Source organism: Strix aluco, chromosome 13 (genome assembly GCF_031877795.1).
Source record: "Strix aluco isolate bStrAlu1 chromosome 13, bStrAlu1.hap1, whole genome shotgun sequence".
Taxonomy (NCBI): Eukaryota; Metazoa; Chordata; class Aves; order Strigiformes; family Strigidae; genus Strix; species Strix aluco.
Window position 1 is genome coordinate 6,392,495 of NC_133943.1, and position 23,273 is coordinate 6,415,767.

At 42.5% G+C, this 23,273-nt stretch overlaps 1 protein-coding gene across 4 annotated transcripts; it reads right to left on the bottom strand.

Annotated features, from left to right (window-relative positions):
• Positions 1–371: 371 nt before the first annotated feature.
• Positions 372–23,037, bottom strand: TBC1D9B (TBC1 domain family member 9B). 4 transcript variants are annotated; one of them, XM_074839069.1, is made up of 22 exons: positions 22,826–23,037; positions 20,133–20,243; positions 17,138–17,256; positions 15,865–16,093; positions 15,024–15,282; positions 14,215–14,422; positions 13,870–14,082; positions 13,569–13,730; positions 12,800–12,950; positions 12,182–12,396; positions 11,329–11,446; positions 10,317–10,602; positions 9,519–9,648; positions 8,257–8,355; positions 7,548–7,616; positions 6,533–6,773; positions 6,104–6,169; positions 5,878–5,949; positions 5,407–5,439; positions 4,285–4,332; positions 3,741–3,847; positions 372–2,824 (listed from the first exon to the last, which is right to left on the bottom strand). In XM_074839069.1, the coding sequence occupies exons 1-22, from the start codon at positions 22,941–22,943 to the stop codon at positions 2,132–2,134; spliced, it is 3,747 nt and encodes a 1,248-aa protein (XP_074695170.1). In that variant the 5' UTR covers positions 22,944–23,037; the 3' UTR covers positions 372–2,131. The 4 variants fall into 4 exon arrangements, with proteins under 4 accessions (XP_074695170.1, XP_074695169.1, XP_074695171.1 ...); XM_074839068.1 differs by having other exon boundaries at positions 5,407–5,457; XM_074839070.1 differs by lacking the exon at positions 5,407–5,439.
• Positions 23,038–23,273: the final 236 nt, after the last annotated feature.

Here is a 23,273-nt window from a genome sequence, read left to right on the forward strand (position 1 = left end):
TTGTGCTTGCACCTGCATAACCGATGGTCGTTTGCACCTACCTGAAGGTAGGTCAGTCAGTGTTATGTAAAAAGTAAATATACAGATAATAATTAAAAAAAAGGAAAAAGGGAGGGGGGAACCAAAGGGGGGGGGGGGGGAACGGGAGAAAAGAAAAAAGAATAAAAAGAGAGGGAGAGAGAGAATGGGGGGGGGGGGGGGGGGAGAAACAAAGAGAGAGATAAAGAAAGAGAGAAAAAGAAAGGGAGGGAGGGAGAGAGAAAGGGAGTCCAACCCCTGTAACACCAAATTTGCTCTTTTAGATAACCACCACAGACAAAGAACAAGCAATATTCCATGAGCTCAGAGAAATAAAGGCAGTCAAACCAGTCTACAGGATTCTGGTTCATTTATTGAGTACATGACAGGTAAGACAGACTGACAGTGTAAAATCACATGTATTATTTGTACTTTTAAAAAATTACAATAAATTACTGAATAATTAGTAAAAGCAGTTTTACTAATGGCTGCTCTCCGGTGATACAGGACAGAGGAGGCAGAGAAATAAGAAATATGTACCAGCTGTGAATACATACAGAGAATGTCACAAGGAGGAATTAACACTGAGTAGCACACCAAGTAGTGTTAAATGGGACCATCCAACTGCACGTGTCCTTCCCGTCCTTTACAGTCCAAATGCCAGCCAAAAGCTGTAGCAAACCTCGCCTTCAGCGCGGGGTCTGCTCTCGCCGAGCAGCAGCAGCTCTCGCTCCCGCCCTGCAAGGCAGATGCCTGCGTACTGAGATGAAGTTATCTGTAGGAACAGCATTCATTCTCCTTCCTTGGCACGCAGGCCCTGCTACCAGAAGGCTAACTCTTAGTTTCTTCTGGTCTTAATTGATTTAAAAGAGCAGTCACTTGGTCTCCCAGTTATTTTGTCTCTAACTGGAAAGAGATCTAGTCTATTGAGGTTTCCCATAATGGGCTGATGGCAGAGGGCCACACTGATTTGAATTCTTCCTCTTTAGGTATAAATGCCCTTCGATGTGTGGTACTTTCTAGGAGCACGTCCACTGGTAGACTCTTGGTACAGGAGATGTTCAGAAAGGACACACTGAGCGGCTGCAGGTGGCATAACACTCCTGCACATCTTCCTGCCCCAAGCATTTGTGAGGGCTGACTGATCAGAGTATTCTTAGGAGTCCTCCTAAAAAATCAGACCCACTACTAAAAATGGAGAATCAGCAAGAAAAAATGAATGTTTACTGACAGGGAAAGTCCAGCAGACCAGTGTGCCACTGCCCTGTAATGCTGAGGCTGACTCACCAACTTCTAATTTAGGAACTTACTCCCTCATTCTAACCATCATGAGCCCATTGATTGACTTAGTATTACTTCTGCACTGAAGTCAAGGAGCTTGTGGCTTCCCAGACAAACTAAAAACAATGGCTTTCAAAGAATTAGAAAAGCAAATGCTAGAAAATCAGATTTGTCTGAATGCTGAAGGAGAAAGAAAGTGATCATACACTATGAAAATGCCAAATCACATCTGAAAGAAACCTGCAGATCTGAGAAATGTCTGTGTTTAGATCTTAGGGTGCTGGGAGCAGTGGGGCACATTTGCATCATAGCTGCTGAGTCACAGAACAGCACTGAAGAACTTACGAGACTATTTATAGGTCGGGGTCCTAGAGCACTTGACTACACTGCATTAGCTCTCAGATTGGCAGCCAGAGGTGAACATGGTTTCAAGCCAGGCTGCATCTGCTGCGCAAGTTACCCAGGAACCTACAGCAAACAAGGGTAGGCAAGGACCAGTTACCGTCTGAAATAAAACTTCATTAAAATAAAAGAGAGCAAAAGGCAGACATGCATAATTTATGGTGGTAATTCTATATGTCAGGGGCTATTAGGTTCTAGTTGCTCTTGACAATGTAAATCTAATTCTGTCAGCCAGAGTGGCCAAAGAAGCACCTACACCAAACAGTCACTGTCAGAAGCCCCTTAATGACTGGAATCTATTGTAATTGTGTAGTTACTGGTCTCTGATTAAACAAAAAAAACCCCCAAATACAAAATACCAAACCATCCTGCCATCTGCCATGTTATCTCCCTGTTTTATCTCCCGAAGACAATTCCTGCTTTCTTGAGTTCACCCTGACACGGAGGAAAGTTCATAGTCACTGGATGAACTGAACTGCCTCTCTACCTTCTTCTGATCTTTGATCTTCTGCAGAATGTCGACCTTTTTCTCAAAGTAGTTTACAAGGGCTGTTTCCGTCAGCATGGAAGCTAGGATCTGCTCAAAGGAGATAGACCAGTCAGTGTCAATGGTACTACCATACCTGGCAGCTGAACTACTGCCTTCACAACCAACCAGGACCGTGTCATCTGCAATGTCTTCGCACTGCAGGGAGCCTGTGCTGACCATGGAGTAGGAAGACATGGACATATCATCTTTGGTTTCATCATCTGATAGCAGCTGTAAAGGAGAGCCTTGTCCTTCCCCTGACACATCTCCTAGAGTTTGGTTCTCCTGCTGTGTTTTTTCAGGCTGAGCATCTCCGCAGGTTTTGTCCTCATGGTCAGCTTGAGGTTGCTGCTCCACTGCTGAATTCTGACTCTGTTCAGATGTTGGTGACTCCTCTTCACTCACAGGATCTTGGGTACTGTTTGCTTTGTAGTCCTCAGACTTCCTCATGGGCTTGTTGGAGAATTTTTTTCCAACCTCCCCAATTCGCAGAAGGAGACTGGCTACAGTGGCAATTGCATGGTACAGCTCTTGCTCCACCGGGTCCTCACTGAACATGTTGTAAAGGGTCTTGCATAACTCTATGAATTGTTCCTTTAAAATGAAAAAACCAAAAAAATCATATTTCAGGCTGAAAAAAATTGACAGTGGCAGGTCACAGAATCACAGAATATCTCAAGTTGGAAGGGACCCATAAGGATCGACTCCAACTCCCCGCTCCTTGCAGGACTACTTAAAACAAAACTTATGACTAAGAGCATCATCCAGATGCTCCTTGAGATGAAGCAACAGGCACCATGTTGACTGACTCCTTGTTTATCTGCCTCCCCACCAAGCAAGTGCCAACTTATTGTACTAATTCAGAACAGTTCAATACAGGCAAAATCTCCTCTCTCTGCCGTAGTGAGACACAGCTAGCAATTTAACAGTGGTGGGTTTTTTTTTTCTGACAGATGAAGAGAGTAGTTGCATATTCACATCTGAGAACACCTAAAGTTTTACTTCTGTCCTGCTACTCTTCTGTGGTCAGCTTCTAAGCATTTCCAAACTAGTTTAAGTAGCACTCATCAAGGAAATTAGAGACAGAAAAGATCACACCAGTCATCAGACTCTCTTTCCTGTAACCACATTCTTTGCTCTCCACCAACCAACTGTAACTCGAGGCAAAGCAAAACCAAAAAAGCCAAACAAGTTTATATGACTGATGGCATATTTGAAACATACTGCTCTGGAGAGAAAACACAGGTTGCAGTTCTTATAGGAAAAACTGGTCTGAGAGGCAGAGAGAATCAAATAGATTTGATTGGTGGAAACAAAACAGTTTGTCCATGTCCACTGAGGAATTCAACATAAACATGTGGAATTAGAGGCTTCTAAAGCTCACCAGACCAGAACAGCAAGGCAATCTACAGGCAAGGACTGAATATGCTGGCAAAAGAGCTGCCCATACTGCTGAATTCCCATTAAGCTGTCAGTCATCTAACTGGAAACCTTCAGATTCACTTCTTACCTGGCTCATTTTGGGGAGATCTTTAATGGTTTCTTTCTTGGACTCTTTTTCCTTGGCCCACATTCTTAGGTAGTATCTGTAGTCCTGTGGACTGGTACCTTTCTCCTCTGCAAGGTAAGAACAAGCCACTACTGTCAGGTGGTTTGCTGAAAAAGTGAACGCTGTGCCAGCAAAAATCATACTGGAAGCAGATTTTATTGACAGTTCAGGAAAGCATCCACCAGGGAGGCTGCATTGTTTTCCGCTGGTTTATGATCCAGCTCAGTAGAGCAAAGATTTTAATACTTCTGCATCAGCTTGACTTCTCATAAATGAACTCTACAAGTTAACAACTTACCAAACATGATTTACAAATGTTATGATCCGGTATGTAGAAGAGTCAGAGCAGTGAGGCATAAGAGATGTATTTCCCAGCTCACATCCCACTTTACCTCTGTCCATGAGGGACACTTTGAAAGGTCTCCTTGATACAGCAACAGACAATGAACAGTTCATAATATGAGAGAGACAAGACTAGAATGTGGTCTATTTATGATGAAATTACCTTTTTCTGGACCATTCTCATTTCTTCTTCCTTTATCTTCTTGGGTTTCTAAAAAATTATGGAATTATAAAAGAATAATAATTAGCTGATTTTCAGCGATACAACACATGAAGAACATAAGGCAACTCACATACAAATTAAAATCATACAAGAATATATTTAATAGAAGTTAGATCTCACACTCCCACATCATGTTTGGAGGAATGAACAGAAATGGATGGAAGCAAGAGGCTGATGGGATGAACTGGATAAAAAGCCACAGTGAAAAAGTGGGTTCAAGAGCTAAGATAGAGGGCAGAACTCTTAAAAGAAAGGGTGAAACACAGATATGGAAGACAGTTAAGCAATGTGATGGCTTAAAGACAAAGAAGTTCAGTTATCCAAAGCAAGATAATGAATGGGAAAAGATCCAAACCGCTACTGAGCACATACGTGATTATTATCTACACTCACTGACTGAACTGACACTTTAGGAGTAATTTTCAAAGTCTAACTACAAACTTCACTTCTGGTTCCCTATATTGTCACTAGACTATTTAGGAAGTCTTTGTTCAACTCAGACTGCTAAATTAGCCACCTAGCACCAAGCAGGACAACTACCCCTTGTACTTACTCAGATTTTTTTTTTTTTTTTGAGCATTATTACATTTTGGTAACCATTTAGCACAGTTGACATACTTTGACCTCCTATTTTACAATCCCTAAAATAGTGTTTTAAGAAATACAGTACATTAGTCTACTAGCAGCTTTGCAATTTGGTGGCATGCATCCTTATTCCTTTAAATTAGAAGAACTGTGGAGTAGGCATAGGTATCATCTACCCAGGCCAGCAAGCCCAGCACCCCCCATGCTCTGCCCTGAGCATATTTTCTGCCCACCAGTTTCTAGGGTGAGATAAATTCCACAGAAAGAAGATGGACAAAACCTATTTTGACCAAGGCTGAAACTCAATAGGTAGAATATACTGAAAGATATCTAATTACTTATAGCACTTTATTCATAGTGGGAGTGTGACAGAGGAGCAGCAGCAACAACTTCAGAGTATTTAAAATAGCACACTGGTGCTGGCAGATACCAGCATTATAGCCATGCTCAACGCATGCACATAATCCATGGACTGACCTTGAGACTCACAGTGCAGGCAGAAATCCAGCTCTGAGACAAAAGGAGATACTTGGGCAGCAGAAAAAGGGGTTGAGGGGACAATATCCCAGATAAAACAGAAGAAAAGGCCAGACATAGACAGACACAGAGAAGGAAACAAAAACAAGAGAGAGACAATGAGACTTGGATGAAAAACCTAAATCATGGTGGGAGACAGGGGCTGGTTAAAAGCACACTGCTCCTCCTCCTCAGCAGTCTGTGACTGTGCTTCAGAGCATGCCATGTCCTCCATGAAATGGACACTGAGGAGTTTAAACTCCAAACTTCTTTCCCATCATGCAACAAAAACCATGAACTCAAACACACTGGAAATCTTAACATGCTGCCAGCATGAAACCATGCCTTGCACAAAATCACTGTTCACAGCACGTGGATTTATGCTGCAATTCCTGCCTAAACTGAGAGGTAGAGGCAGCAGTGTTGCATTACCTTCTGTTGTAACATCCTCTGTGAAATAACTTGTGGCCTCCAAAGCAGACTCTGTCTCCTCTGGATTCAGAGCTGTATTTACAGAAAAGCAAGTGTTAACATCTCTAAGCTACCTGAACAGCAGTATCACCCACTTCATTAGCAAAATTCATGAGGCATTCCTTTTCAATTGCATGTCAGAACAGACCACGCTCAATAGTAGCAGTACACAGAAGCAACCACTCACCGGGAGGCAGATGCAGTTTGTAAAGTACTTTGAGTTTTTCAGTGAGGTCACCGTGGTACATCCCACCTGGGAAGAAAAAAAAAAAAAAAAAGGTTACGAATAATTGCACTTAGGATAAAGAATCACCCTCTGCTCACAGGCTCAAAACAGAATGAGTTCACATGTGATGAGGAAACGCTAACTGCACACAGAAGCAGTAAAGAAATCCACAGCAAAGCTGCATCTTGTTGGTTTGCCACCTATCGTTTCCCACAACAGGAGACTGCCTGGCAGCATAAAGGCATCTTCTGTTCCGCCTGAGGCTTCCTGTAAGGCTGACACCCTCCCCTCATGGTAGTGCAAACACCACTCTCTCTTTCAGTTCTCTGCTCAGAAAACAACAGAAACATTTTTTTGCAATATTCCACCATCTCCCGTAACAGCACTTACTCATCCCTGTCACAAACTCCTTGAAGTTAATGAGAGAATCCCTGTTCTCATCCAGAAGCCGGAACAAACGCCCTGCTAGCACAGGCGTGTGTGCGCCACAGGACCAGGGGGTCAGACTGATGAACAGCTCTTTGAACTGCTCCATGTCTATGCGGTACTGCTCCAGGTAGGGTAAACTCTGATCTCGGCGGGCAGCGGCAGCACGGTTGTTTCCCCAGTAGCAGCTCATCAGATACTTTGCCTTTGGAGGGGAAGGATTAACAGGTCAGATTATACTGCACTACAACAATCCACGGGAGTGGAGACTTTGTTATAGCTCAAAACCAGCACTGAATAAGCAAAGAAAAGATATTTCAGGACACACTGTTCACCTCCCCCATTATTCCTAGCATTACTTCACTACAAAATAATATGAAATGAAGGAAGAGACAGGAATTTCACTAAAAGCACAAAGAACCATTTCAAGTGAAAAATACAAAAAACATGATTTCAGGTTTGAATGAAATGACACTCAGCTTTACTGCAAAGGGAACATGCAGGTTTTAGAACTAAGCCTCTCCTTCTGAGTCTACAGCACAGTGCAACTGAGATTGCAGTGACTCTGGTAAATGCAGCTGGGTAATATCACTCTTTTAAAAATACATACATTGACAGAGGCACTTAAGTACAAGTCAGTGGCAAACTTGAGAATAAAAACTGAGGTACAGTCTACCCTAGGTCCCCGTTCTAAGTGCTATGTGACATTCCTTTCCATTGACTCAACAATCTCTTTCTGAAAAAGTATCATTCAAATAGTGTGAACGTGTTTTGGCCGAATTTGGGGGAAGAAAAATTAAAATAATAAATCTGACAGTAATAGGGCCAGTCTTACTGGCACCATGTATAACAGAATGCCACATCTGTTTCTGACAGGTTGGATTAAGAATCAGAGCAAAGCCATTGCTTCCATTTCAATTTATTTTGATATTTGTTCTCTCTGTGTCAGAAGACATTCTTCCTTGCTCTAGCTTCTTACCTTGAACACTACGTACAGCTCTTCTAGTTCTTCAATAGAGAAACCAATGTCACCAGACACAGCTCGGACCTACAGTTAGGGAGAAAATAGAGTGAAAAATTTATTTCAAAGCTAGAAAAATTAAGTATGACTCACTGAAAAATCTATGTAACATGGAAGAGAAGAAAACAAGTGCAAGGAGATATGACACAGGATGGGAGGGAAAACACAACCGTTCTAATACTTCCCATTGCTATGGATTACAGGTCAGAGGAACAGCTTCTGGTCAACTGTGAACAGTTGGACATCTTGATCAGCTAGAAAAAACTATGGCACTTATGTCCTGTTTGTGCAGACCTGACTGTGCAGACTGTTGCCCCTCCCTCTTGTTTTTATCTTCAGATGTTTGACTCAGATGCATTGAAAAACGACAGTGAAAGAAACATGTGGATGAGGTTCTCTACCTAGGACATCGGAGATAACTGCAATAGATATGGATACTCCCCTTTGGCCATGAACCCTTCTGTAAAATTCCCTAATGCGCTAGCATACTCCCTAAATAGCAAGAAAATAATTATTCCAGTCAGTAAATCCATTTTTCACATGAACTGCAATTCTTTAAGTCACTTAAAACTGGGTCTGCTACAGCACAACCTTTCTAGATGTTCATAGCAAAACACATTCCATTAATACGCCATTTGGTGGCTCATTCCATCTGGGAGTCACATACCACACTCTTCTTGGCTGTATCCTCCAGAGACTGGATCACTTTCAGCCTTTGTTTAAAACGCATTTGTTCAATGTCATCTGCCTTCAGATTGCTAAATTTCTACAAGAAAGGAAGCAGACCAGGTCAACATCATCTCCTAAAGACAGAACAACCCCTGTTCAATTACATGTTCTTTAACAAGGGTACTATCCCCTCGGAGATGATCTAAAACCCCTAGAAGCCTTTTACCAGCAGCATGAAGATGAGAAAAAACTTGAGCTCTATTCCCAATTCACTCCTGTCCTGCAAGACAAGTCATGCAGAATTCATGAGAAACCCAACATCAGAGGTTTCTAAAGAACAGCTGAAAAAGCATCTGTCAGGACTGACAGAAATACAGATCCTGTACTGTGGCAGAGATAAGCGAATAGACAGGTTGTCATTCCTTCCAGCCCTGTTTTTCTCTAGGACCTGTATGAGATTCAGCTAGAAACACCAAAGTTAAGAGGCTTTTCTTCTAAGTCAGACAAGCAAGATGAATTTGGTGACATTCTTTTGTAGAAGAAACCAGGAACAGCGATGGCAGATTTGAAGAAACAAACAAAATACCCAGCACAATGATAGCTGCCTGACTGTAAGTACCTGGAGGGGGACAGGATGAAAAACAGGAGATAAAAAGTGAAATGAATCCACATTCACCACAGCGGAGCAGAGAAGAACTGTCAAACACCAGTTCTCTTGCCTGTGTTTTTTTCCATCATTCAGGTACCCATTTCTTATGAGTTTGTTCTCAATATGAATAATGAGGTACACCTCCACCAGTGCAGAGGTATTTCAACAGCACTGGCACCATTCTCGGGTCACCTTCGTGTTACTGCAATGTGGATCATAGAACAGGATTCCTGTGCACGTGAACTGGGATGCTTCCGTGTTTCTGCAGTACACCTCAATTTTTACCCTGAATTTCCCTCCCCAACTCCCTAGCAATCCTCAAATACAAGTAAGAATGGAGACTGTTTTGGCAAAGCAGGAAAGAATCTCTGGTTTGTAATTATTACTTATTTGCAGTCTTCATTTTAGTCTCCACTGGTGTTGGAGAGACTCTCTGCAATAGCCAACAGTGTTAGGCTCTACTCATACCAAACAGGTGGATTAACGGCTTGAGCCTGCACTCCTTAAGCACCTCAAGCTATGAAAACTGTTCAAATTCTGGCTGCACAAAGTATAAAACTGGATGTTAGTAGAGAAAAATCTCTTGGGCAAAAACTAAGCCCAAACCTTACCTCATAGGATGTTTTGATGAGTTCAAAGATGTCGATTTCAAGTGGTGGGTCATCTCCACTCGTCAATAAGGCGTGCAAGTGGGGGATAGGGGGAGAGACACTCTGTCTGTTAACTACATTGTCCAAATATCTGTGGGGAAATAACAGAACAGATGCAAGACTTCAGGATTAGTGTCCAGGAAAAGAAGTAATATCCTAAATGCATCATTCCCAATTTCTTTGTACCATTAATCTAAACATGCAGGAAGATTTAATTTTCCCCATCTAACCTGCAATGCTACCCCTCAATGTATCTGAAGTAAAGTTGATTTTCACCCTGTTTTGGGGGTATCTACTCTTTTTTAAAGTGGGCTTTTAATCGTAAGCTGAAGATCTTGCTGCACATAGAAGAGATTCATATTTCAAACAAGAAAATCTAACATTTTTTAGACTTGGGAGATACCTGCATGATAGTTTTATGTTTCTAGAAGGCGATTCCTGCCAGGATGTGTTCTTAATATTAAATTATAATTTTTCTGTGGATTTTGGATAAACAACCCTTTGGAGTTTGTATTCAAACTGAGATGCAGGCATATATTATGCTGCAAAGCAAACAATTGCAGAAATATGGGATTCCTCCATACTTGAGCCAAAAATTAATTTCAGCTGTTGTAGAAAGCAATAGGAAACCTCTCTGGAGCTCATGTTTTGTCCTAGAGTGTTATCTGTGACTGCTATGTAATGGAATTACATAGAAAGAGATGATGACTAAAAGAGTACCATTATTATTCAGTTATAGATAAGAGCAATGAATGGTACCTGCCCAGAATAGTCATGGCTTCGCCTTCATCACAGCACTGTAACAACTTCTCCATGTTGGCATCAAGTATGGCCAACGACACCTGCAAGATAAACTTGATTCCCTCATAGAAAAAACAGTCGACAATGACCACAGCACTCTCAAAGGGCATGACACTGAGAAAGAGAGTGAGAAACCAGGAAAGGGATATGGTGGAAATCACTCCTAGGTCCTGCATCTTTTCTGACAGCTGTGGAAGATACTCTCGTGTAAGTTCTTCAAAGATGCCTTGGTCCACCAACGCACCTGGGAAAACAAACAAAACCAACGGTAGAACTCAAATTGGTGGTATCACAGTACTATACCCAAGCTAATCAATTATTAAACAAAATGGTGTGAGTTCACTTGAATTTCATAGAAGCCTCTTAACATCAGAACTAAAATCAACACATTTATTTAGATTTGTTCCCTGTTCTCAGTAAAAACAACATATTAAGACAGAGACTATTCCTACATCGCAGAGCATGCAGAAACAGAATCTCTCATTGATCTATGCATTTTCCCTGAAAAGAGGGGTGGAGGATTACCGATATTATGGTATTTACATCAAAATTTACTCTTTTATACAGACCAACTTTAAAAGCCCATGAAACAGTGCTTTCACTAACCTTTCCTGGAAGCCTATTCCAAAGATTTAATACATCATTCAGACTGGGTAAAAAATAACCCAATCATTTTCTTCTAGATATGCCTCCTTACTGCTAATGGTCCCTCCTGCTACCAATTTTTAGTGACTTCATCTTCCTTGTTACTACAAGGTAGTACTACTACCTTGGTAGTCTGTAGTGTCTCTTCCTACGTCTCCATCACACACCTGCAACTTTAAAGGGAATAGGGTTGTGCTTCATCATCTTTAAAAGGCATCACATTTCATTCATTCTGAACAACAAATTGTTCCTGAGAGATGCTGGTGGAACTGAGATGCTGGTAGCTGAAAATCCAGGCTCCAGCAGGAATTTGACAAAAACTCACCCACTACTCTTGTGTTGTAGTAATCTGGCAACATCCGCTCACATAAAGCCACCAGGAGCCAGAAAGCCTCTTCCTCATTGCAGTACAGCAACAGTACTGACGTAACAATGTTCATGGCCTATGAGCCAGCAAACAGAGGAGAAAAACATGAAGATGTTCATGAAAACCCTGTCATTACAGGCCATCTAAACTTAAAAAGCATGACTACAACAAAACTGTCACTAAGAGTCACATCTATTTCCAGCTTTTACTGGTATCTGAGTCAATAGGGGACTTTAAGCCAATTTACCTTCCTGTTTCAGTTTCTCTGTGGGGCAGCAAATAATAAAACTACTTTTTGTCAAGCACTTTCATTAGTCGATGTGATTAAGTATAATTTTCAAAGTTTTCATAAAAAGCTTTGTAACAATTTGGTTGTAACGGAGCAACATAATGAGAACCTCTAATACCAGAGCAATATACGAAATGAATCTGAATTACCGCTGAATTGTTTCACAAACAAGCAACTGGCTTCATTTTCAATATACTGCTCATGTGCATCATCACTTATTCAATTTAATTGCTCTTTTTAATGAAACCAGAAGATGTTTTTGCTGAACTAGGGAAAGCTCTAGCAGGAAAACTAGTAAAAGACTCTGTCACTGCACCTAACAGAAATGTGCAAAGTCTATTTAAATGCTGTATCCAAAGGGTAGTTAAGAGATCTTGCAACATAACCACTTTTTTCCTACTCTCACACTACCACATGGACAGCATGAAGGAAAAGCTTGAAACTGAACAAAAAACCGCAGAAAAAATCCAAGTCAATCACGGTCACTGTGTAGGACTAACAAGTCTAAGACTTCTTTCTTACCTGACAGTACCCAATTGTTGGATTTCTGAATGCATAAGCTGTTAGGACTCTCCGGAGGGCAGCAATTCCCAGCTCATTCTGGAAGGCAGGATGTTCTGGCATAGAACGGTGCAGATCTCTCTCTATTTCCTCTGTAGCAAGGTTGTACTTTCCCATTGACTTTTCCACAAGGTCTGCGTAGTAACCAGGATGAGTCACCATCTCATTCCAAGCCCCTGTAACGACAAACAAATACTGCTTCACCTCTTGAGTGGAAGACAGATTTTATGCCCACAGTATCAGAGATGAGGCAGCCAGGAAGCACTACGTGTACGCATCAACTACAAACAAATATGAAAGTATATTAATCAACTCAGTGTTAAATCATCATGTTACAGTCTAGGTCCCAACACTGAAACGCAGACGAAGGAGGCCAAAGAGCTACTATGCTCATAAAGAAAGTAACGTCAGGAATGCAATCACTGCATTTTTTGGCAAAAACACCATGAAGTATCATGCAGGTGGAATCAACTTGTGATTAACAGCTTCTGAAATGAGCTAAGATTTACACCTTTTCCTTTGAGATGTGCAGAAAGCTTATTCCTGCTAGCTGTCAAAGTATCTAGCACAACATCATACCTGAAAAAAGGAGCCACAGCTCTCCACGAAGATTCTCCGGGATTCCTTTTTGCACCAGCTCCCTAGTCTTGGCAGTGCGATACATACACATCCCTCGCCCATATTCAAAGAAATGAATGTTCCAGGACTCTTCCTTCATCTTCTCCTTTGCCTTCACAGGAACAAATATGGCCATTTATTTTAGGAAATTAATCCATTTTTATGTTTGTAGGACAGGTGATTTTTGGGTATACTCAGGCCTACACTTCACAAGAGAAATGCAATTTGACATTTAAAGCCTTTCTTCCTCCTGCTGAATAAAAGGGTGTATGCTAATCTACACTGTTCTGAATCAGTTCTGACCTTGCCTAAAGTCAAGTCTTTACAACACTGACATGGGCTGTGCAGTGGCATTACACCTTGAAAAAATCTCTACATAAATGCAGGAAGAACCATGGTCTAAGACAATTAACTAGCAAGCAGAGATACCAATGCTCTGCTTTCTTAATCTGAAGAAAAGTAGTTCTTCACAGACATGAATTTATATCCCAGAAGCACAGAAACACTATTTCTCAGCCTCTAGTCAAGTATCTCAGGTATCTCAGTACTGATAAATTAAACTGATGCTCAGGTTACATCTGTCCAGCACTACCACTGTGACAGACACAGCAGCGATACTGCAGGACTGACCAGGGATAAAATCCATGTTCATTCTTAGAGCAGGACAGGAAACCTGCAACCTACTACAAACTATTTAGAGTTAATTGTTTTAATTTAAAATATTATTTACCCCTTTGGATCCCAAGAGCTCCTCGGAATTTCTTCTGAAGAGTTTGAGCAGTCCCTGCGAGGCTGTTGGCACTTCCCCGGCACAAAAGTTGCCAGGTTGATTGCTGAGAGCAGACGTGGGGCTCACTGCAAGTGGGCTGCTGGAAGGCAACTCTGGAACCTCCTGAACAATAGAACATAAAGCATCTGAGCTCAGGCAGCCTCCCTCCTCTGCTAATTGTCTAACAAAGAGACAGCATTTGTTGGTAAGGAGCATTACTCTGAAAAATGACAAATGCTTCTCCCAGCTATTTCCTTAGTACCTCGCAGCCAGGATCAGCCAAATTCCACTTCCATTCCCTGTCGCTGCTGCACGGTTTCTTGGATGGTGTTCTCTGCAAGAAGTCAGAGATTCTCTGTACCAAGAAATCTCGGTCTTTCAGATTGGCAAAGAAGAAGGTCATTTTACTTTTAGTGCTGATAGACAGAGGGCTGGGCAAGACACTGGAACTATCTGCTTTCTCAACTATTGTCACCTAGAAGACAAAGACAAGGGCCATTTGGATCTAGCAGATTCTCCATTATCTATAAAGCACTGCACAGAAGATAGAAACACACAGAAGACAAGAAAGGCCTGTAGTCTTAATATACAGCTAAGAAATCCCCACCTCCCTGAGAGGAATGATGAGATGACAGGCCTCCTCTGCCTTGCTGGCAAAACAGATGTAATTGTTGGAAACAAACATCTGGCCAGGAATATGCATTTTGTTGAATGGCGTCCACAAGGTACAGTCTGTATGTCCATCCAGGCATTCATCCTTGGGCAACCGGAAAGTGGCACGGTAGCACTCATTCTTGGCTCGAGCATCCAGGTCTCTGGGGAAAAGTAAAGAGTAGTCCCCAGAGGTTTTTTCTACACTAGATGTTAAGTGTTCATTCCAATCACAACCTTCAGACTGTGCTGTGTGTTCTTAGCATTCATTTGTCTAACTGAGATGCCACCCCTTATCTGACTCCTCTTTCACCCTTCAGACATGCTTCACTGACAACGTATGTCCTGCAATACAAGACAAAATATGCACGTGCATCTGCAAAACTTAAATGTTACATCGGATTCTGAAACTGCAGAGAACAGTCCCCAGCGGGAGGATTTCTTACAATACAAATGTATATTAATTTTTATAAATCTTCAACTTCAGAAAAAGGGGCTGATGTAATTTTCTTTCACTTTTTTGAACAGGATTTTCAAAAGTTTCTAGTTGAAAATTCTTTCTGACAGTGCCTAGTCATGCATGAGAAAGACATGAGGGTGTGTGTGAATTCAGTACCAATTTGAGATGGAAAAAAAAGAATAGGCAGAGATCTAATTACTGAAATAAGTGATGCAGCCCCTAGAGTGAGAAAACCCCAGTAGCGCAGATTTATTATTACAATCCCCTGTCATCTGTCTTCTCTTCTCACTGCTGGAAACATATACCTTTTTAATGCAGAGATGTTCTTAAGAGGCTTCCTGGGCTTCGGGAGGGACTTGTCCTGTAGGAAGCTCTCATTATCCAACAGCTGTCGCATAGCAATGTTAGCTAACTGCTCCATCAGCTTGAACGTCTCGTTGATGTTGAGAAACATGGAAAAATACAGTTCACTGTCCCTTGTGCTTACTTTAATGCACTCAGGGAACAGCAGTGTAGCATTTTTTTCTAGTTGGGTTACATCTACCCACTGGATCACCAGTGTAACTGGGAAAAAAAATTTAAAAAAATACTATCACAAGTTAAGGCAAAACAACAAACAATCAAAAATGAAGCTCAAGCAGCCAGTAAGCTCTCAGTGTAACAGCACTTTTCCCCTCTTACTTCTTCGTACTTTTACTGGGTTCTCCAAAAATACTTAATCTTTGGGATTAACTAGATTAGAAATAAGCAGCTCCAAAAGTAAGCAGCTCCAAAAAGACTATCTCCCATTCAGTAAACGCTTTCAACTACAGTTAGTCAAGCCTGGTAAATACTGGGTCCTGGCGGTGGTTCCAAATAAACCTCACCAAGGTAAAAGTATTGCTTGGTTCTGTAATCCAGCTGAAGTAAAACTTCAGGTGTACTTGTACAACTTAGGAAATGTTTTGCAAAATGACTCAGGCATTCAGTCTAAACATCACTGCAGTGCCTATGAGAGCAAGGAGCGATCTACGTGTTGAGCTAGTGCTCAGAGGATTCCTAAAAGGGAAAAACCTGTCAGCTTAAAAAAAGTTCACACAAAAGATCAATTGCATCAAAAAGATCATGGGAAATGACAGAGAAACAACTAGCAGGCTTATAACTCACCCTCTTTGCCCAGCAGGAAGGAATAGAAACAGAGGTGATTGACGGTGAGGTACAGCCAACCCTGCCTGGGTACACGGCCCTTCCAGTAGCTGCAGGAATAGTAATTGACCAACTTCTCCACCTCGGGCATCCCAAACTGCTTCCGCATCTTCAGTTCAGCCTCTTTGAATTTACCTGGATCCTCTTCACTCTGGGGCTGCTCATTCTTATTCTCTTCAGCAATAATTCCCTGAAAGGGCATGGGAGGAGAGAGAGAAGAAATGGAAGGGAACATGCCTGCTGACAGACGTAATACACAGCACAAGGTCACAGCGGCAATCCGGAAGACAGAAAGAAGAAACACGACACAGCAGTTATCATTTCTCCTGTCATATTAGAGAAATAGTAAAGACATGCAGAAAGAGCAGTCGGATAGTCTGGGATCTACCCCCGAATGCATGCAGCAAGCGTTCATGTTTAACGTTTGACTGCATTTCTCACAGCTGGCCTGGTAACACTTTGAACACCCTGCAGGAGAATGGAAGTCTATTTTCACTTGCAAACTTGCTTCTTCAACAGGAAGAAGATCATCTGCCAGGAAGGGCAGAACTCTGCAGTCTGTCAGATCTTGACTGGCCAGAAGGAAAAAAAATGACCACAATCTCTCTCACACAGACACGCACAAAGAAAATACAAAGAATCTGACAGAAGTACCGGAAAAGACTCAAATTGTTGCTGTTCAGTAAAAAACTGTATTTATAAGTTTCTACTCTGGAGGATTTGTGGGCTGGGAATCTGAAGCGTGTTAACTGTACAACAAGCAGAGACACTCGTCTGACTCAGAAGTCAGTAGAAGTGGGGTGCAGTTCCTTCACAACCTAGATGCCTTTTAGGCCACCGTGGCATGGCAGTACATTGCTCACAAACTAGAATTCTCTCTCCTGTATTTGTTGCTGGATGAACCCTCATTAAACATTCTCTCTGCATCAAAGGTATAATTGGCAAGGACTTTAAAGAGGTATTATATTTTAATTAGTAGAAGCATCCTAAGCAGGTTGTTCCTTGAGATCGACTGCTCATAACCTTCCCCCTCCCAAATACATTTGTCTAGTGTTGTGACTGTAACATGATGCAGCCCATGACAATTCCAAATGTATGTATGTCTGAAGAGGGAGCAGAGAGAAGTTTTGCAACGGAGCTCTTGCTCCGTCCCTCCAAGGGTAAGAAATTCTTCAAACCACCTCCCCATTCTTTCTCAGGATCTGGAAGTGCTTCAGGGAAACATGTTGCTTACATGTATCTTGCCCTTGACAAAGGTAGTGATGTCTTCTTCATTATCAAAGATGGATAGAGTCTGCAGTAAGTTATTCTCCAGCCATTCCCAATGCTTTGTGATCTCCTTACGAGATGATCCTAATTGAAGGGGTGAAAGATGATGGAAAGAGCAAAGAAAAAAGAAATTAGAACAAGGCCTTTTCTCCTCCAAGTTCACGGCAGGAAACTAATACTTACCAAGCAGTGATGATGACAATCAAACACACCAACTGTCAAACATGTCAAGAATATTTTATGTACACCAACATTATGTTTCTAATGAAATGTGCCACCAAGGACAATCAGCACACTACCAACAGATCACTCTATTTGCCAGTGCACACCAAACAGCTTTTTTCCCCAGACAGAAAGTATTCTTATGTTCCAGACAAGAAGTACTCTCTTACTTCCTGGTATTCTTGAACAAAAATCGCCAACTTTCAGAAGAACCTTGACATTTCAGAACAACCTACAAAGAGGTTCCATTTTCCATGGGCTATGGTCAGCAGAGAGCATGCAATTCCAAAACAAAAAGCAACTAAAAGATTCACGTCAGAAAGTTCTTTGCTTTCTTCAGTAAAAACTTCTCAGCAAACTTTATCAAACAGTTGTCTTTAACCATGCAGTCTACAACAGTTCACAAAGGATAAGCTTCACTGGGTAACCAATTTAAAGAACTTTTCTGTAGAAAGTTGCTTTAGTTAGTTGCCATTAACTATCTCAAAGATTTATGTTTACTAAAAGATTTCTTCCTCTCTATTGGTAGCTATCACTATATTCTCTTGTAGACAGAAAAAAAATGCAGAAGAAATAAAAAAAAAGGCAATACAATTTTTTTAACAAGAAACATTGTTAAATGCAGACAAAAAGAAATCTGTTTAAATGCAAGTCAAAGACATTTTTAAATTTCTCTTTGCCAAATTCTGATAAATTTATCTTCTGAAGTTTCATACAAAAGCAGTGGGATATCTAAAAATGTTAACAGCATGCCTCCCACTACTCGATTTCTCTGCGAGTACATTAGACCCCTCCATGTGGGTAATGATTGAAAAGAAGCTATTGCTCTACCCTTTTTTTTTTTTTTTTTTAAGAGGCAGCTTCAGCAATGAAATAGTCTTCATGTATTTGTAGCTGGACACCTAACCACAAAACCCAATGCCAGCTAATCTGTGGTTTCATAACAAAAATATCTCCAGGACCTGAAACAAAAAACTAGAAGCAAATAAGCTGTCTTGTCTCAAAGGACTGCAGGGCTATGAATTTGAGTTTGTGTGTGTAAGTTTACTTGACATCTATCCTAGCCATTGGACAATGTTTTTACAGCATAAATAATTTTGAGTAATACAAAATGGCTTATTTTAAGGGCACAGAATTATCAATTATAGGATGCTTTAGTTGTGGAAAAAACCCACAGGTCCAGCAACAACGGCAGGGGAACAGCATTCTGTTTTGTTTCATGAGGTGCATCTCTCATCAAATGACAGCAGACAAATTGCTAAAATAAGCCAGGCCCCAATAACTGACGTCTTAGAACAACGTTAAAATGACATACATGAAGGAGTAAAATTCTGCAACTCCTCCAAAGAGAGATGTAAGAACAAAGCAGAAACGCTGAAGCTGCATGCATGACCCAAATACTGCCCACTAGTATTTACACATGGTAAATCATAAATAAAAGATACACATTTTTCAACTAGAGAGCCATATGTATTTTGTAACTTTAAGTGAATGCCAGTACTCTTACTTTGACAGTAAAATGAGAGCCAGACATGATTAAAAAAAACACTATGGGTGAAGACAATATATTACTGCAGTCTAATAATTTATCCAACACCATTTGGTTGTTATAGAGCCCATTCCATTTTCCCATGCTGCATTACTTTAAAATAACTGAGATATCAAGGATATCAACTAAAACACTCTTGAAATGGTACAAAAAATAACACACTCATTTAGTGTCAAGACACTGTAAAATTTCATATATGCACTGTATGTGGCCACTAAATATTCTGCTTTTTCCTATGCAGTTTCTAGCCTGCCATTTTGTTTTCTGTCTTCCTCTCTGCCTCTGCCTTCCTTAAAAGGGCAACTGAGTTTTTGGGAAACACAGCAACTTCTAAACCTCTCCTGTGCAGAATTTAAGTAGCTCTGCAAGGGAGAATACTGTGTTGGTTGCCTGGGGAGAAAATGGGAACAGGGAAAACAAGACATCAACGTCTGTGGGCTTAACAATTACTTCATGCTCAGATTTTATGTCTCAACCAAAAAGTGAGAAGTGAAAAGTCTTATTACAAACAGAGCTGGTCTAACAAATACGTCTGAAGATATTTTCTCTTTAGCAACCAGTAGGACCTAAAGCCTTAATCAAAGTTCACCACCAGCTATTAGAAGGTTGTACCATGATATTCTAATACAGCAGTTACATTTCTCAACTAAAAGAGGCCAAGGATTCTTGATGTTTTTAAAAAAAAATTATTCTAATATATTTTACAGATATAGTGTATCTATACATCTATTACAGGCCACAAATAGAAGAAAAGTAAATTGGATCAAGCCAGTAAAGAGATTCCCCAAAGAGTGTTTGGCACCTTGAATGACCTTACATGTGCCCATCTTGTACCGTGTTCCTGGTAAGCAGGTTTTGACACCATCATCCCACAGCAATCTTATCATCATGTTTTTTTCTCTGAACAATCTCACTATGACCTTGCAAACAGATACACCTTAGAAGAAAGAAAATTCATAACATCTGCAGAAACAGAAGTTTTTACAGAGCCTTAGGTTCCTAAACTACAGTTTAAACAACACTGAGAAGTTTTGTCATTTCTGGCATCTTCCACTACCCCACCAGAAGCTCTAGAAAGTTTCCTGAGCAGTCACAGAATACTCCTATGCGGGATAACTGATCATCTGAACCAAAAAGACAATAGAGTAACACAAATCCAGCCCCCGACAAGAGTCACATCAATACATACCACATGCCACTGCCCAATACACTTGAGAGTCCTGAGTCTGGTGCAGAATACGGTATGGGGCAACTCTGGCACTGGAATCTAAAACCACATCTAACGTTCCCACAAGAAGACCTGGGAGGCAAAGAGAGAGAAATTAAAACAATGTAATTCCAAACGAAAAATTGGGTTAAGTAGAAATACAGGATCAACGCTACAGAAAAAAGCCGATGTTCATGTTGTGTATGCTGTGATGGAAGAGCAACAGCACCTGGCTGAGAAAATGGAGACATACATCCAGTCACTTCAAGCAAATTGCTTATAAACCAACTACAGCCAATCCCACTGGTAATGGATAAAGTTTAGATGGCAATTAAATGCCTACTAAACCTCATTATAATCCTCCGCCTTCCTAGGAGAGTTTTCTAATAAGAATGAAATGTATTTTCCTCTGTGGGGTTTCTGTTGCTAATAGTGATTTTTAAGCCTACTCAACTAAAACACAGAAGAGTTTTCAATGCTGTACCTTTCAGCATCACCTATGCAAACAGTAGGCAAGAGAACTAACCCGAATTGGAATCAAATAGCTCTTGAAAATCTGGTACTCACAGGTTTCAGTGACGTTTCTAGAAGTACTTTGATTAAACAAAAAAAGAAGGCAGAGAATCAAAATTTAGTAATACAGAAGCTAAAATATTTTTCATGCTATTAAATAAAAGACACTTCCAGAATAAATGCTGACAGCCACCAAACTTTGTAAAGCAAATCAATTTATTTCAATTAAGTCTATTTACTAGATAAATATCTAAGATGATACTTTGCTTTGTTATTCTAGATAATGTACTACGAGCATCTGTAATGCAAATTAATTTTGCAACATCCTCATGATCAATAAGTTTTCTAGAACTTGGAGAGGGAGCACGGTTGCGCCTCTGGATCGCTATTTGGGAGGTCCAGGCTCAATTCCCTACTCTCCTCCCTATGGTTTGGTTAAGTCTGAGCAAACCATACTCATCTGTATCGCATTCATTATCATGAAACATGCTGCTTCCTCCCCTCTCTCGGCTATCCAAAAGCAAGTAATAGATTAGGAATATACCACTGATTGTAGTTTAAGAGAAACACCACCCATAGCAAGCGCACCTGGTAAGCCTTAAAACAAACACGTATGTATCCAGCACAGCAGGATCTTGGGTTTGGCTCCAGGTTTCTTGTGTACAGTTTTAGGCAGAATACGGATTAAAAAGTCATTTTGAATACTTCCTATAACAACAGTGAATGAATGTGACATATGGACCAGTAACAAGACATGTTTAAGAATGTGAGTACAGCAGCAACTTAAACCCCTTTCCAGCTTGGCTGAATATCTACATTCTAACTCTAAAATGTCAACTTGCAGTTGTACAGCTCCTTAAGGAGAACACGTGGCTTTCAACATGTAGGAGCTCTGAAGAAGACTCTCTCACTAACCTAAACTAGGCTCAAGAAATAAACTGGCTCAAAGCCTCAACCATTTAAGAATAGATCTGTTTTAAATGTTTCCAGAATAGCACCAAGTATCATTTCTTTTTGTAAAACCCTGGGAAATTCCAGAGTACAATGACATGTCTACATGCAAAATTACACAAGTAAGTTATGTTACATCAAAGAGTAATTTAAAATAATTTCGAACATTGTGAAAAGATGAAATACGATGTTTATCAGCTGCATCGTTTCTGTAGTTAGTGTATGTGGTTAACAGGGCTAACACATGAAACGTTGTGCATAATTGTAAAAAAGCACGTTTTTGTTATTTACATAACCGTGTAAGCATTTTGCACACAAACGGGGTGTTTGAAAAGTGAGGGGAATTTTGTTGCTGATAACATTGTGCCTTGGTCACAGTTACGTTATTTTAACAGTTTGTGTCACCAAACATGGCTATCAGACATACATTTTTACACAACTTCACTCCCAGCCCAAGCACAGCACAATTTTCGTACAGATACTAATTAAAACCAACGTCTTTCACCCTCTAAATCTTGAAAAACCAAACCAACAAAAAAAGATAGAAACACCCCAATAATTCAAGGCAACACGAGTCTGCCAAAGAAGCCATTTTTGACAAGGGAAGATCATCCCAGCCACTCCTGTTACAGTTATTTGTCCTCCCCTGCACCGCATCGCTGGGGAGGCCCGACCACCCCCCCACCCCCCCCACCCCCCGCAGTGCTCGGCGCTGCACAGACCCAGCCGGGCGGCAGCAGGCGCGACCCCGAGCTCCCGCGGGCTGCGGGGGAAACCGGGCTCCAGCCGGGAGGGCGGGGGGACGGGGCACGGCGCGGCCACAGCGGACCGAGGGCACCCCGGCGGCTCTCCGGGGGGGTTACACGCCGCGAGGAGAAGCGAGGGGAAGAGGCAGAACGGGCTGAGCCCAGCCGGCGGGGCCTGTGTCCCCTCGCCGGGGCCCCCCCGCCAGCTCCAGCCCCGCAGCCGCCGCCGTACCGAGGCGGACAGCTCCCGCCCCGCCCTGACGCGGGACCCCGGACCTGGGGCGGCCCCTCAGCCCCCTCCCGCCCCAAGCCGGGCCCTGCGGGGACACGGCGGCGCGGCGGAGACACGGCGGAGACACGGCGGCGACACCCCCCACCCCCCCCCCTCCCGCCCGCGCAGCGCCGGCCCCGAGGCGGCCGGGCCGGGCCGGGCCGGAGCCTCCCCTCAGCCCCGCCGCGCCTCACCCGTGAGGCCGCCCCCTTTGCCGTGTCCCCGCCGGCGCTGGAGCAAGAAGAAGGGGTTGGCCCGCTCCGTGACCCACAGCGCGCCGGCCAGCAGCACCTCCTCGGGCCCCAGCCACATCGTGGCGGGGCCGCGGCGGTGGAACGGCGGGGCCCGGCGGGGCTGGGCTGGGCCCGGCCGGAGCGGGGAGGCGGCGCGGAGGGAGCGGCCGGGCCGCGCCGGTGGGTCACGGGGCCGCGCCGGCGGCCAGGGCGCCCTCTAGCGGCGCGGCCCCCTCCCTGCAGCGGGGCGGTGCCAGCCCGCCGCCGTAGCGCGGGAGGGAGGGACGCGGCTCCGCAGCGGCGAGGTGGCAGGTTCGAGCCCCGCTCCCCGGAGGACGGCTAGTGCCCACCTCTCTGGACCGTCCTCCGCGCTCTGCAGAGCGGGTCCCCTCCTCTGCCTCTCGGTGGC